Genomic DNA, 16,133 nt, shown 5'->3' on the forward strand with positions numbered 1-16,133 from the left:
GTCATTACTCTCCTCTCCTCAGCCTCACTTTTCAATTTAAACAAAGACAAGAGCATCACAATTGCCCAAGAACATTTGTGTCATTGGCTGATCCTGAGAGCTTCAGTGAAAAGCTGGTAAAATATAAGAGTAGAAATAAGATAGTGGTGAACACGCTGACCTGCTTTTTCAGTTCAATGATAAAAATGCTAACACTGCATCACCAATATGATTAAGTCTCTGCCCAAATGATAACAGAATGGATTACCCTAAATTCTGTGCATAGATAGAACTGTCAAATTGCATGTTCCACATCATCAATCAAGTGGGATGACACTTCAAGGTGTAAGTGTCTTTGTGCAGAATGAATGCTATTCACCCTCACACACTTCCATTTTAAGAGTTCAGTGAAGACAAACTGTGATTATACTGGAATTTGATGCATTTACAATTCTGTACTGCACATGAGCTGCCTGGTAAAGGCAGTGGACATGGTTAGTAATAGTATGCACATAAATAATGCACACAAGGCAATATGAAGTTCTGTGTGTGCTGGGTGCTCAGAGGAAAGCTTAATTCAGCTTATTTCTAATATTAAAGGGAGCAACATTTTTATTGCATTAATATAGCTGCTGTGTGTACTCTTCAGCGGTGACCCATATGTCATCCAGACTGGGGGTGCTGGGAGGTCTGCCCAGCCCCTCTGTTCACTGATGTTCCGAGCCATTGCCTGTCAAGCAGACCGACTTCTCATGCCCTCATGCAGCATTTGGAGGAGGCATGCAGAGGCATGCTGTGGATTAGCAGCACAACCAAAGACATTTGCCATTTTACTGCCTTCTCGGGTTGCATGGTGCATGGAGTTTTTGTTTCTTTGCTCTCTCGTTCTATCGTTCTCGGTCAGACTGGAAGCAGGCAGGGCTCAGAAAGATAGACTACCGACCGGACCCGTTTTTCTCCTTACTCCTGCGCCTTTTCTCCAGCCGCTTCAGACGCTTCTCCTCCCTGATCCGCGCCTCCTCCGCCTCCTGGTGCTGCCGGCACTTGTGGAAGTTCTCCACCACCACGCCCACAAACATGTTGAGCACGAAGAAGCTGACGATCAGCAGGAAGGAGATGAAGTAGAGCAGCATCCAGGGGTTGTGGTTCCGAATTGGCTGGGGAGGGGGGGAGGGGGCAGAAAGAGGAGAGTTAGACATGAGATTAGAGTACAAGTATGTCCAGAGAGAAGATGAGGCCTAGCTCTTAAAGGCATCAGTTTCACCCACAACATGTTTCACATCTACAACATAAAACCTCTTCTTCAGTGTTTGCATTTGCATAATGCTCTGACGAAGGCCTGCTATTTTAGCCAAGGAATCCTCCCTCACCACCTCAAAGGAGCATCACGACTACTAGCCTCTCGAGGCCTTCTATCCCAGTTCTCTACGCCTGAATTTTATCTGCAAGATGAATGCACAGCTGTGGCGGTAAATACAGTAAGGGAGCGCTTTGGAGCAGTTTTGTCTTGGAATGTAGGTTAAGCTCCAGAGGGAGACTTGTCGGGGATGGCCTTTATATTTTTAAAATGAATATATATTTTTAAAATGTGAAACTACATTGAATGTCTGTCAGCAAAAATAAAATATATGCTGTTTTATAAAGAATGGAACTATCAGAGAAACTGGGCCAACTAATTAGCCACCTGGGGACTGCAAGCTGCTGGAAGGGGCTATATAATGGATTTAGCTCGACAGGGAACCTGCGAGGAGGTGCACGGGTGTGACCAACACTTCATTTGAAGTAGCTGGAAATATCTTGTCAGTACAGATGGGCAAAACAGTGAAAACGCACGGGATGCACCACGAGCGCCTGGCGGTGGGGTCCAGCTCACTGAATTAGCAACGTGATCTCTTTGTCAAAGACTATTCTGCTCCTCTGTCACGGAGCTGAGGGACATACTTGCTGGTCCACAGCCACAGCGTCCAGACCGTCGTACATTATATTAACCCAGCCGTCCTTGGAAGACAGAACAAACAGCGACATGAGGGCCTGGGAACACAAAGACAGGAGGAAGACGTCAGTCCCCAACACCTCACTACTACTGACTGACTGCTGTCCTCCACCAAGACTCTATCTCACCTGTCCAAGATTGTCAAAGTTGTATTTTCTCCTTATCCAACGATAGTTGGCTTGCAGGCAGTTGGACTTGTTGGTGATGTTCCTTGTGTCGAATCCCTCACAGTGGTAGAACTTTCCTTTGAAAAGCTGCAATTTACAGAATGGTAAGGGCTTGTTTGATGAGCTCTCTTGGGAGCAATATGCATTAACTTTACAGAATCCCCAGCACGTGGAACCTAAGCCACAGCACTTGTCTTTGCTCAGAAGAATAAATCAGCATCCCGAGCAAGCAAAACACACCCAGTGGCTTTGAACTCCTCTTTTTTATATCACTACTGCTGACATAATTGTTCCCAGAATGACTCCTGGCCAGCTGTCCATATGGTGAAAGCACTTCATTTCGCTATATGGCCTAATGCTCTTTCGCATCAGTTGAAGTGGATGGATGGGGGACTGAGAGAGGGAAGCAGTCTCGGACCTGTTTGCGATGCCTCAACACCCACATGTGAATGCGCTCTCACTGCAAAACAGTCCCCTAGAGGGGCGCCGTGTGAAAGTAGGTCGAGGCACCCGTCACGGTCCCTTAAATCAAGAGCGACCATCCCAGGGAGCATGGTTAACTGTGACTTGCAAATGGGTTTGAGGTGGAAGGAAGCTATTAGGATTTGTGAATCTTACTGTGCCCAGGACTCCCATACATGTCGTGTACAGGAGGAAATAATTTCTGACACAGTGATATTGGAGAAGAGAAAAAAACTCCCAAACACGTTTTGGAAACAAAACATCTTGAGGGGATGTGGATATACCTGACCTCAATTAGCTCCTCATGAATTATCTTTTATATCTGTAAACTCTTTAGGTACACAGATTTTCTGAGCATGAGCCTGGAGCCCACTCTTTCATCCTCCGCCAGACGTAAGAAAGAGAAACAACAACAGTGCCAAGAAGTTAAACTGCGCTGTTGTCTGAGGCAAGAGGCAGAATCCAAGACATCAGCCTGCCTGGACCGACTCCAGCACCTCCCATTGTTACACTTTAATGTCATTTTTTATTCTCAGACCTTTTAATTTTTACTGCCTGTTTGTTTAGACCGAAGACATTTGGACACTTGCTTTCCGCAGCCAATTTACGGACTTCTCTACTGCAGGGTTTTTCGTCAATGTCTGTTCTCTGCACTGTTTGTTTTACCGGCGGTTTCTCTGTGCTGAGGGGCTCTGGAGGGCTGCCTGCCTGCTGGTGAACACGCTGCAGCGCCGCGCGCTCGGCTGTCACTGCAGTGCTCTGACAGGTGCAGCTGCAGGCCCTGCAGCAGGGCCGCGGTGAGACTTTACCTGCACACCCAGAATGCCGAAGACGATGAAAAACGCGCAGCAGATCAGCACAATGTTGCCGATGGGCCGGAGGGACGTGATCAGCGTCTCCACCACCAGCTTCAGGCCCGGTGCACGGCTGATTACCCTGGAAACACAGACAAAGGCAAAGCCGTCTTACTGGGTATAGGTGGAACATGGGTTTCTGTCACTGCATGAGTCTGTGTCCCTTCAGAACTCTCCGACGTAGAGAGTAAATCTTCACCTTTTGCACCATTAAATGCATATACATATGTGCAACAGCCATTATAACTGCAGCACAAACTGTGATTGGTCAAATTCTAAACTAAAATAAGAACCATGAATATGACACTCCCATGTGATGCGCAAGGCTAATAGCCCTCAGCTACAGCCCTCAGCATAATGATGTAGGATCACAGTGTGCCAGTGAGTGTGACACTGATGGTCTCCTCTGTGAACCTGTGGCTGACCTCAGGGGTCGCAGAGTCCTTAGCAGACGCAGCACTCTCAGGATGCCCAGTATCCTGTTCCCTCCAGCAGACGCCAAGGAGACGATGATGTCCACGATGGAGACAAACACCAGAATCCCATCTAGGATATTCCAGCTGCTCTGTAGGTAGTTGTTGGTCCCATAACAGAAGCCCAGAGCAACCACCTGTAATAATGTAGGATATAATTGAGAGAGCCCCCTCCTGCAACAATACAGCATGTAACTGATGGTGTCACCAGCTCTGACAGTACACTACAGACTGTAATTGAGTCATACTGGAAGGCTCAGACTAAATGAGTGCACACTTAAGCATTAGGGCTCTGACTGAATACACACTCACACTGATAACTATTATTTACTGAGTGCACACTCACACTGCAGTGTTCTGGCTGAGTGCACACATATTGATAACTATGATCGACTGAGTACACACTCACACTGTAATGCTAGGACTGAGAGCACACTCATACAGAAGCCCTGCCCCTCCAGATCACCCAGCTTTGATTCACTGTGTTGAACATAGTGTACCATTGGAAACTGGGTAAAAAAAACTAGAGATATATTGCCATAGGAAAATGAGATACCTCTCATTTCTTTCATGTTCAAGTCATAATTATTTCAGAACCAAGTTGTATTAAAACATAGGTACAGAAAAAATGCCAATGAAATAAATTTCAGCACTAGGAAAATATCACTTTGAAATCGACATAATTAACATAATTAGTCACTTCAACTTTTGGTAACCACGGAGCACATGGCATATCACAGCCAAATCACATCTATTTAATCAAATATTTATAACCACAGATCAAATATGTATAACCACAGGCCAGAGATCTACAGGGATGAGAATAATGAATATGATTATATACCGGGTACACGTAAACCCATACTCATCCTCATTCAATCATATCTAAAATTTCTAAAACTGACTAGGCAATGCCAAACATCTAGGCTTTGGGACATTGTCAGAATTCATAAATACATTTGTACAGCCAAGTGTATTACCATGAGACAAACAAAAGCAGTTAGGCTCTTAAACAGATACTGTATTATAGACTGGTACATAAACTCGCAAGAAAGAATCATCTAAAGATCAATCAAATTCATTCCTGCCATAATCCCGTTGTTACCCATTAACTAAACGACACACCCCATAAAAATAGATTGTTACCTTCACAGTCATTTCAGCAACAAAGATCACAGTGAAAATGTAGTTGGAGACACTCAGAAACACACGCTCCTGAAACAACAACAAAGAAGAACAACTTCCATGTGTAATCATTTGCATAAAACCACTTGGCTAACATCTGTGCCAACTCTTGGCGTCACTAAACACTGAATATTGCACACAAGGCATGTTGTGTTGCACTGCAGGGCTATGAAGTGAGACTGCTAAGAGCTAGTATCACACACACTTTCTTCCCCATTAATCCAAGTTACATTGAGTAATGAGAGCCATTCAGCGGGCTCTCCTTGGGCTGGTGCTGTTGGGCTTACTGTGCTGTGAGGCATGATATCTGGTCTCTCCAGCGCTATGGTGATGCAGTTTAGGAAGATAAAAACCAAGACCACATGGTCAAACATCTTGTGTGCAATTATTTTCTGACACGTCATGCGAAACCTGCCAGAGAGACAGTGAGAGATAGACGAGAGAAAGAAGGAGAGAGAGAGAGAGAAAAAGAGAGGGGGAGGGAGAGAGAGAGACAATGTCAGGGAAGTGCAGCAGATTATTGTCGATTGCGTGAGCATTCAGAAAAAGTGCTGATCGGGTACTCACTCATTCTGAGGGGAGAACAGATACAGGGACCAGTCCTCATGATCCCTGCACCACTGAGGCTTATAGGGCTCCAACATCCTCTTGATTCGGAAACAGTAGCTCTGCGAGTGAGCACAGTAAAGGCTGTGAGCAGGCTGTCTTTTCACCGTCAAGACAGACGGTCATGCCAGAAATAAGGACTTCAATCACGGGCAGTATTCCACACAAAGCCAAAATTATGCAGAACCATTAGCTCCCTGATCATTTCTCCCACTAATTAAAATTAAAAGCCCAAAATGTACTGGGACAGCATACCTGACAGGCTGCCAAAATTATGACCCTGTTTCCCCACTGATAAGGTCGGTTTCGTAATCAGGTGTACATGCAGCTCACACCTGGCTATGTTCCCTCAAAGCACACGCCGTTAGCTGTGCGTCTGCATTTGTCTAATCCTGCACACAGTGAACAGCCAGACGCTGACTCCAGCCCCAGTCATCTGAATGATGCAGGCCATTGTTTCTGACAGGGCTTCTTACGAACGCACAGCTCCTAAATTTGACTGTGGGTGCAAAATGTCCCGAGTGATCCAATCCCTTTCCACCCAGAGAGAAAACACTTGCTGCCAAAGAAGCACGGTGCTGAATAAATTATGACACAAAAATCTGTCTCATCACAAGTGGGTGAACAGGAAAAATAGCATAAGAACAGTGAAGTATGGAATTTAAAAACCACGGTTATTTTTCCTGATGACAGATGTGCACAAGGCTCTGGAATGTAATGTGTAAAGAGATGTTCTGCCCCCCCACTCACTGCCTGCTCACCTCTTCTATGTCCTCTTCAAAGTCGGGGTCATCTTTGTGCAGGTAGTCGGGGGGCAGACGGAAGCTCTTGCCATTGCAGTCATGGTGCTCCCCCGGGGGGCGTAGCATGGGCACCTGCAGCAGCTCCGGGAGGTCCAAGGATTCGGCTCGGTTCTGCAGGGAGGCCCCACTGCCCGTCTTGCTGGACCTCCCGCCGTCGGAGTCCTCCTCCTCGGAGCTGCGCCGGCCCTCGCCCGACAGAAGGGACTCCCGCTCCCCGGACTGGCTCTTCCTCTTCAGGCTGGAGGCCCGGCCGAGGCTGTTCCAGCTGGAGCGGCGGCTGCTCCAGGGCTGACAGGGGGAGCTCCGCAGGCTGGACTGAGCGGCCGAGAGGAGGGTACCGGATCAATACACCCATTACACCCTGTCAATCTGAAAAACGCTCACATCCACTTCGCTCTCTAGACTGACACGGAAGACCATCTGTCATCAAGGGAATGGCTCACAATGGTGATGGAGGGAAATTCCCTCAGATGGATCAATGAAAAGGAAATGCACTCCACTCCATCACGGGTTTGGATCACTGAAGGAAGGGGAGCAGGCTGCACTCACCAGGGACCTCTGGTCGTAGGCGTTCGGGTCGATGGAGGCGCTGCTGCCTCGGCGAGAGTCGCCGTAGGCATGCACTGCGTCCATGTACGGGGAGGTTTTGGGCGTGGGCATGGGCGTGGCGGCCGTGCGCATGATGATGGGTGGGGGCATGCTGGCCCGCGGGTCCATGTGCCCGTTGGGGGTGAGCGTCAGGGACTGCATCTTCAGCTCTGTGGGGCACAGCAGGGGAAGGGAAGCAGTGCTGCTTCCAGCTCAACTACACCTCGCTGATAATGCCTGCTCTACAGTACTCCACAGCAGGGAGGGAATGTGTCTGAAACTGGGGCTCATAAACAGACATTATGATGTACAATAAAAATGAAAACTGAGGGCTCCTGTCAGTAATTTAGTGCTGTATAAAAGTGGTAAGAGATGGACATTAATTTGGGCTCTGAGGAACCATTAATGTCTCTTTTATGGTTAATCATCACAAAGCAGTCAAAACAGGTGGCACAGTCGTCTCCTCTGGAGCATGCACTGGACACTGACAGTTGGGAAACCATATGCATCCACAAGACATCAACAAGCAATGACCATTCAGAGGGGGAAGCAGTAAGTAGTTCTCCCTCCCATGTCCACATAGTCGTGAGAAGTCCATAATCACCTGAGGTGTGAGGCTCCCTCATTTTCTCATCTTCTTCAAAATTTGCAGACATTCTCTCGTCATCTGAGTCCGACCTATTTGCATCCCCCTGCAAAGCACAACGGACATTTGGGGAAGGGTGAACAACAACAGAGCAATAAGAGAGAGCCATTGCGCGAGACAGCCGGTGGCATTTCAATAACCACAAAGGAATATTAATTACAGTGCAGCTGCAAGTGATATAATCCACTCAAGTGGGGGGAAAACAAAACTGATGAAATGCTCAGGCTGTGAACACGAAACTCAGGCCTTGGATATATTCTGCATTATGCCATCAACAAAAAAACAAGCCCGCGCCCAACAATGCATGCAAATGGTCCCGCACAGTTCCCTGGAGGGCTCCCATTCTGTAACCTGTGAACTGGATTCACCCTGCCAAACAGCCTGTGTTCTGTCTCAGGTGCACATGCCCTGGAATGACACCGCTGCAATCCGACAGAGTGGAGTAACATTAAAGGCATGAGAGGCTGTGTTTGCATCACACTGACAGTACGTGTGGCAGAATGGTCTGGGCTTTCAGCACCAATGATGATTGGTGCAGGCAACCTGTGCAGTGCTTCAAGAGCCAATCACACTCTCTCCTTCTCTCATTCCTAGGACAGGACAACATGGGAGACACTGCCTGCATTTTACCAGATGCCAGCAGGTATTCATTTTTTCAGTCAGGAATCAATGAATACTGTCTTACCTCTGCTTGAAAGCCCTCTACCAGAATAGCCACCAGCAAGTTGAAGAGTACGTAATTTCCAAAAGTCATCAAGGCCACAAAGTAGAGTGCAGCCAAAGGGGAGGTGGAAGCCATGCCGTTGTACAAAACCACATTCCAGTCCTCCTGTGTTAGGATCTGCAAAGTCAACAGTTACAGTGAAATGAACCCTAAGGCAGTTCCTAACCATCTGGATAAGACTGTGGTTGGTGAACTAATGGCACTCCACTTTATTTACAGTGCAGACCGAATGCCCCACCCCAATACCTTCAAATTGAGTACAATGGCCTCATGTTATAGATATTGAATAGCCCTATGCTCAAAATGTGAGGATCCTATAAATAATACAGTGGCACTTATTGATCGTAAAGAAAGTTAAAGTGAAAATCACTGAACTCTCAAGGCTCTAAATGCCTCTAGTATATGAGGCACAAATTAGTGCCTAGAATCTTATGAAAAAAAAAACAGTGATTCATTACATTTACTGCAGATGAGCAATATGATGAATAACTTCCTCAGTGCAGTTCAGTAGAAAGGAATACCTAACTAAACTTTAGATTCAAGAGGGCAATTGGCAATATAGCTATCACACTTCATTTAACAACACATTTTCCTTATACAGTATATATGCATGTGTTTGCACTGCACATTATCTGACAACAACTAATCCATACTTTCAATGATCTTAAGCTTGATTGCACATAACTAACCACATGGTGGTCCAGGCTGTGGATTGCTATGGGAAGGGTTTGGTGGTCTGGGATTAGGCGTTACTATGGGAGAAGCTTTGTGTCCGGAGGAGAAATTTAATGCTTTATAGTGAGGAGTTTAATGGCTTGGAGGGAGCAGTGTCATTAACTCATATGTCCACAATTTTTAATCAAGAGTTCACATTAGACCAGAATCAGATATATGAATTTACTGAAGTAAGATCAGTAAAATCACATTTAAAATACAAGAAAACACACTGATCAGATAAATACTTCATATTAAATTTAACAAGATAGATGCCTTCCTTATACCGACTGATAAATTAAACACAGAGATTGGGAATCATGATAAATCCCAGCCTAGATGACCCCCATCTTATCATCACCTCCAGAGTGAACAGAAATGATTCACAAAATCTATCCCCCCATGACCTCATCGTGTTAGTAATACTGAGCGACAGGATGAGATGGCCGCAGAACTTTTTTGGAAGCCCATATTTGCCAGTGGCAGAGGAGTAAACACGACTTAAGGTTATCATTGGATTTCAGCTGTCTGGAAAGCAACCAGACAGGCTGCTTACCTGCAGCTTCCATCTCCCTGAAACAGCCAGCTTGTCTACATCACAGCCCGTCCCTACAGTTGCTATGGAGACTGCCAGCTAGAGCTAACGAGCGTTTTCACATAGCTGGTGAGAAGGATGACAGCGGTCATCACCATCTGCTCCCTCGGGACAAGGGAGGTGATAATCTCCGCTGAGGTCTGCACCTCTAGGTAGTGTGGCTGCCAGCTCCATAGCGACCTCTCACTCCCACCCACACCAGATCGGGCGCATTTTAAACCCACTGCACTGACCTGGAAGACTGTGACAATCGCCCACAGCAGTGAGTCAAAGTTCTTCCTGTCTGGGATGGTGTCTCCATTCTCCATCCTCAGGCTGAACTTACATCCAAACAGGTGCATTCCCAAAATACTAGGAGTAACACAGAAACAAGATTTACTATTAGTTTACTATTAGTCAGGAACCAAGATCATGCATGCCATTGTGTGAATACATTCACATCATTAGGAATTTGTCTGCTCCCGCTCAGTATTGTTCTTATGTTACCCGTGTTCAATGTCTCAAATCTAAATTTGTTTTTCCTTTTTACTTCTATCCACATCACTTTCAGTATTCTCAGTGAGCCTGTTCTGGTGGTGTGGCCCTGAGCTCACAGCTCAGACCTGAAGATGAAGATGAAGAGCATGAGCAGCATGCAGAAGGTGGCCACGTTGTCCATGGTCTTCATCAGGACCACCAGCTGCCTCCGGAGGGCCGGCAGGAAGCGCACCAGCTTCAGCACCCGCAGGAGGCGGAACGTCCGCAGCACAGACAGGCCCCCGTCCGACTGGCCTATGATCTCCCACACGCTGCAGAGACGGATACACAGCGCTCAGCTCCAGACTGTCGGGGGGGGGGGGGGACAGAAGTCCCTTCATCTTTCACACGTCTTACACAGAGGAGAGAGCTCAGCAATTTTAACTGATACTGGAATGAATTAATGTGAATCCTCAATCACCAATGTATCTTATTCCATCAGCTGCAAATGATAACAGCATGAAAATAATAGCAAATGTGGGAAGACCCTGGGTAAACAGAACAGTGACATTATGAGACATTTAATCCTAGTGTAAATGCTAGAATATCACATATTACACATCAGATGCTCCATAAAGAATCATTTAGTTATAGGTTTTTGACCAGGGAAGATGGTTTCCTTTCAAGCACAATTTTCCTGGATAAATGAAGTTCCATTGTTTTGCTAGTAGCTCACGGGTAGTGGCCCCAGTGGACTAGTCTCATTAAGTCCTCAAATTGACCAGAGAGAAAGGTGAAAACAGAGAGGTCGAGAGAACGGGGAAAGGAGGCAAACCAGAGAAAAAAGGAAGAGAACCTGATGACAACAATGATTCCATCAAAAATGTTATAGGGGTTCTTGATGTAGCCGAAGAGGCCGAAGGCGAGAATCTTGAGCAGCATCTCCAATGCAAACATGCTGGTGAAGACGATGTTGCTGATCTCCAGGACATCAGTCAGCTCCTCCGGCTGTTGGGGAGGAGGGGGGGAGAACAACAACAGACACTGAGCTCACGATTGCCTTGCACAGCTCTCATCAATCACTACACATCTATCCACTGCTCCACTGAGACCCCGTTAATGAAGGAGGCTGACAGTCATTATAAACTCCATTGAGCTTTTATTGGAATGAACAGCATTTCAACACCCATTCTAAACCTACCTATGGACATACTGTATTAATGCTGATGACCATGATCCTGTTTCCTTAAACAATCTAAATGATACTCTAATGTCATCAACTTCCTGTGTGATTACATGTGTAACAGCAAACATCTGTCTTTACTGTATTTCATTAAGGGTATCAGCATTAGCTCTAGAAGGTGCTTTGGTGGTCTAGGACAGTTTACATCCCTAAAGAATATCCAGCAGTATTGCTGCAATCAATTGATCAAGAGACTTGGTAGGTCCATGTATTTCCCCTCCTTTCCCAAAATAAGAAAGACTACATCCAATACAATTCACTAAAAAACTCAACATGTAATGAACAAAACCAGGAATTATTATGCTTAATTCTCTTGTAAAAATCAATTGGCAGATTTCTAAGAATCCACACCAAACAATAGCCTGATACAAGAAGCCTCTCAAATTGATTTCAAGATTTAACATAAACTGAAAAAATATCCCTAGGTAAAAATAAATATTTAACATTGTCAATGCGTAGAGCTAATGGGCTGTACTCAAGCTTTGCTCAGCAAAGTCATTTTAAGAAGATATATATGTAGTAAGAATACAGTTCAGTCTGTAGTGCCTTCATTAATGGCCATGAAAAAATATTTGTCCCAAATCAAAAATGTATATACAATGATTACAAAATGGGTTCTATTAAATGACATACCTTTAACAACATAACAACAAAGAAATTGTTCAGGATCATATAGGTTTGTGTACACCTCCATTATTTGTCCCCTTTTCAGCCATATATGTATACACACATATCTACATCACCAAACTGAGACAAAATAAAGAATGTGTGCATTAAAATGTAACCACCAGGGGGCTCTGTGTCTTTATGTAAGTACTGGACACAAGCTAGCACATCACTGGAGGTCCACTGTAGGTTTTCTTCCTGGATCAATGTCAGCTAAGACATCATGACGTTGCAATACTGCAGTAAAAAACCATGCCATGCAAAACAGTATGTACAATACATACACACAGAAATAAACCCATTCCGCAATAACTAAATGACTGTACTTATTCCATCTGGGAGAAGAGAAGGAATAATGGAAAAGAGATATTCTCTGGGTACTCTGTCCTTTTAGACAGACTGGTGATGAACCTACTGCCACAGACCTGGGTGGAGTCTCATAGCATGTCTCTGTCCATGTCCAGCTCTGAGACTGAATGGCGCTGACGCTGCTGCTCAGGAGATGAGTGAAGAGCTCTGCTGTCCTATGGGATATGGCAGGGATGCGCAAATCTGGCCCTCGAGGCCAGTTGTACTGCTGCTTTTCATTCCACCCTAAGCAGGGAGTTAAGCCTAATGCACCAGGTGAGTGTAATCTCTGGCAAGTCAGTGAAACTATTGGACTACGGACTATCAACAGAAGAGAAAACCAGCAGTAGTACTGACATTAGCAGTAGTACTGATTTTGGTATCCATGGGTTATTTGTTTGTATCAGCTTTCCCAAAGGCACTAGTCCACGCCTTCCAACCCTATTCCTGGAGATCTACCATCCTATAGGTTTTCATTTCAACCCCAATTTGGCACACCTGAGTCCACTAATTAGCAGCTCACAAGATCTCTAGCTGTTGAATGAGGTGTGCTTTGTTAGGGTTGGAATGGAAACCTACAGACCGGTAGATCTCCAGGGACAGGGTTGGGCAGCCCTTCCCTAGTCTGTCCTCTGAGTGAAGACTGAAGGAAGCTGTGGGCAATGAGACAAGGGACTGATAGCAGATATGATAGAGGTATGTGTACCACTTTGGCTCCATCCTCAGTGAAGGGAACTCCTTAGAACTCCACAGACATAGCAACTCTAGGCAACTCTTCCAGCAAAGTGACTGCCAAAAAGAAACAGGATCCAGACAATCTGTTAGACCCCTGGCAACTAGAGCAGAAATCACAACACATGGAGGACATCAAAGTTCCTGCTTGAGAATCATTGTCACGACTTTCTGACAAAAGCCACAGCTATACTCTGGCACAACAATCTCCAAAGGCTTAACAGAACCAGACATTAATCTACCATTACTATTTTCATGTAACAAAAACTAACCAAAATCATAATTTATTTGGGTTCTTTTATCGTTGAGATACTCACAATTTCCCTTTACCCTATATTACCTGGTGTTTTCAGTGCCATTTAGACATTGTTTCCAGCCTGCACACTTGTCTCTCACCACCCAGGGCAACAGTCATATTATGAGCTGCATTAAAAGCCCACACAAAATGGCCCATATTATATGGTACAAAGCTGCTACTAACTGAATGATGTGGCATATCTACAACATTATTAACCTATCTACAGTACCGGATGGGAATGATTTGTGGAAATTCACAAGGTATAAATGTGGTTAAAGGCCTGGATTGTGATTGATGGCACCATGCTGAATAGGCAAGGGGTGCTGTGTCTGCTGCAAAGCAGTGCTGCTGAGGAAGGAGAGCACTATAAATCCCTGCATACAACTTCATTCCATTCACGATCTGTGGACAACCAGCCATAAAGTTTTGTGTGCGTTTAGATCACATTTGATGGATTATTTTATGCCAGCACTTCTGTATTTATGTAATACAGTTCACAAATCACTGCAGGTGTTAAAATTAAATTTACCGTGTGATATGTTTATATTGGCTAATGATTTTATTATTATTTTTTGTACCAGAAGTACTGTCTTATGCAAATATATCCCTTGATGGTAGATAAGGCACTGCAGAACTGGGTTTATTAGTAGTGGAAAACTTTATCTTCCAGTGGGCACTCACACACACACATGCACACAGACAAAGGCAATCTTTGGCAAGGACACAGTATGCGGAATATTCTTTATACCGGAGGCAAGGTCATCTCTGAGCAGCTTTAATAACTTTAGAGAAGAAGGAAGACAGCAAGGGAGAGCATTTTTCAACAGTGAAAGACCCCCACCCCACAAACGGAAAAATAGAGAGAAACAAAGGGAGACATTAACGAGAGATGAGCTGGTGAAGCAGAGGGAGAAGCACCCCCTAGCTGTCTTTTTTCACCAGCACATACAGTCCTAGGAGACTGGGGCCACTGTTCCTATGCCAGAGGTTAGTTATCTGTACCTCAGATCCTCAAATATCAGGACAGACCCAATAACAAGATGGAAACATTGCGGTGAAACTAGCCTAGCACAGGGCCATGTTTCACTGACGCAGTAACAATGTGTGGGCATCTCGTAATTCAAAATCAATCTGAGCCTCACAGCCTGTCTTAGGCCCTTAACTGATATACTATTATTTACAGAAACAGGATCAATGCCACGTCTACAGGCTTTCACCGACACTTGGTTAATCGGATTATCTTACAGATCGACTTCAAAGATCTACTGTACTCAAGTGGTGACTGTATTTTTTAAAAACCGTCAACAGACTATATGTATAGGGCTTACAGAACACAAATCAATAGAGGGAGTCCACTTCATTAAGCATATGCCCTTTTGGTAGGTACTTGTATTCTTACTGCCATTGCTGTGCAGCGATGTTTATAAATCTCAACAGCGCTTAAACAGACAAGCTATAATAACTTCTATAACAACCTAGTTCAATGTGGTCAACTTGTTTAGGGTAGTGCATTCGGTATCACATTTAAAATGACTAGGTTGAGATAGAAATATATCTGTATTTATACCTGTACTATGGTATATTTTATATGCATTTTTTTCTTTTCAGGGATTTGAATACTTTCTCTTATATATGTCCTTCTGTGTCATTTAAGTACTGACTTAGTTACTGTATGTAATGGGTGCTAAAGCTGAAATTTAATTAGTTATTTTAATTAAAGTATTTAAATGACTTAACTAACTGTAAATTTAGGAAATAGCCAAAGATTTATCATCAATACAACACAATGTTGTACTGTCACAATTTAACTCAAATGGTACATTCAGTAACAATTTATTACCAAATACGCAGCATTTTTTTAAATGGGCAAAATAATGACATAATATGAACTGCGTAAGCACAAGGCCAAACAGTTATAGCACATGTAACCGGGTTTTCACTTATTATTGTTAAAAAAAACAGTTATTGTTTTTCCTTTTTCTTTTTTTGCCAATCCCCTTTTATCCCCTGACCCTTAGATCAAAATGGACAATGCAAAGAACAAAACAGTGGCAAGGGGGGGTTTGCAAAAAACAGCTTTAAAATGACTCGTAAGGTTGGCGACAGTGTACACAGCGCTAAACGTAGTGCACTTGCCCGATAAGTAGTGCACTTTGCCCTGAGCTCAGTGCTGTGATCTTTGCACATTCTGATCGTAACAATGCATGTAATTAGTTCCTCTGAGAAATTCCCCAAGCAGGGCAGAGGAGAAGGTCACAATCTCTCACCCAATTGTTGCAGAGTATGCCCACGAGAGCTCTATCTGCACTGTGGGGCGAAGCTGAGAGTGGAGAAAACCTTCCATCAGATTATCTCTCTGAGAACCAAGAGGGAGGGAGCACAGCCAGCTATCCTCAGAGAAAAGCGCACTGATAAGATAAGTGAATAAGGCAATGCTACCCCTGCACTGACAATAAAGTCACAGGGAAAACAATCTGTAACAAGCTGATAAATATGTATGCATTGGCAATACACCATACTCGGAAAATACATCCAAAATAAACACTGCTGTCCTAAATAAATACATTCAGCATAAAGAAAAAAATAATACTTTCGTAATAT

General features: G+C 44.5%; 1 protein-coding gene across 1 annotated transcript in view; it reads right to left on the reverse strand.

Moving 5' to 3' along the window:
* The window catches only part of LOC118218207 (voltage-dependent T-type calcium channel subunit alpha-1H-like), a 103,263-nt gene that overhangs the window by 12,141 nt on the left and 74,989 nt on the right, over positions 1-16,133 (reverse strand). The window contains exons 11-25 of the mRNA XM_035400708.1: positions 11,102-11,253; positions 10,392-10,577; positions 10,023-10,140; positions 8,442-8,597; positions 7,715-7,802; positions 7,072-7,280; positions 6,481-6,837; positions 5,681-5,781; positions 5,401-5,524; positions 5,075-5,143; positions 3,881-4,065; positions 3,411-3,537; positions 2,101-2,226; positions 1,921-2,010; positions 944-1,136 (exon numbers count right to left, since the gene is read on the reverse strand). Of these exons, the coding sequence (XP_035256599.1) occupies positions 944-1,136; positions 1,921-2,010; positions 2,101-2,226; positions 3,411-3,537; positions 3,881-4,065; positions 5,075-5,143; positions 5,401-5,524; positions 5,681-5,781; positions 6,481-6,837; positions 7,072-7,280; positions 7,715-7,802; positions 8,442-8,597; positions 10,023-10,140; positions 10,392-10,577; positions 11,102-11,253 (2,281 nt within the window). The remainder of the gene's footprint in view (positions 1-943; positions 1,137-1,920; positions 2,011-2,100; positions 2,227-3,410; positions 3,538-3,880; positions 4,066-5,074; positions 5,144-5,400; positions 5,525-5,680; positions 5,782-6,480; positions 6,838-7,071; positions 7,281-7,714; positions 7,803-8,441; positions 8,598-10,022; positions 10,141-10,391; positions 10,578-11,101; positions 11,254-16,133) is intronic.

This window comes from Anguilla anguilla, chromosome 2 (genome assembly GCF_013347855.1).
Source record: "Anguilla anguilla isolate fAngAng1 chromosome 2, fAngAng1.pri, whole genome shotgun sequence".
Lineage (NCBI taxonomy): Eukaryota > Metazoa > Chordata > Actinopteri > Anguilliformes > Anguillidae > Anguilla > Anguilla anguilla.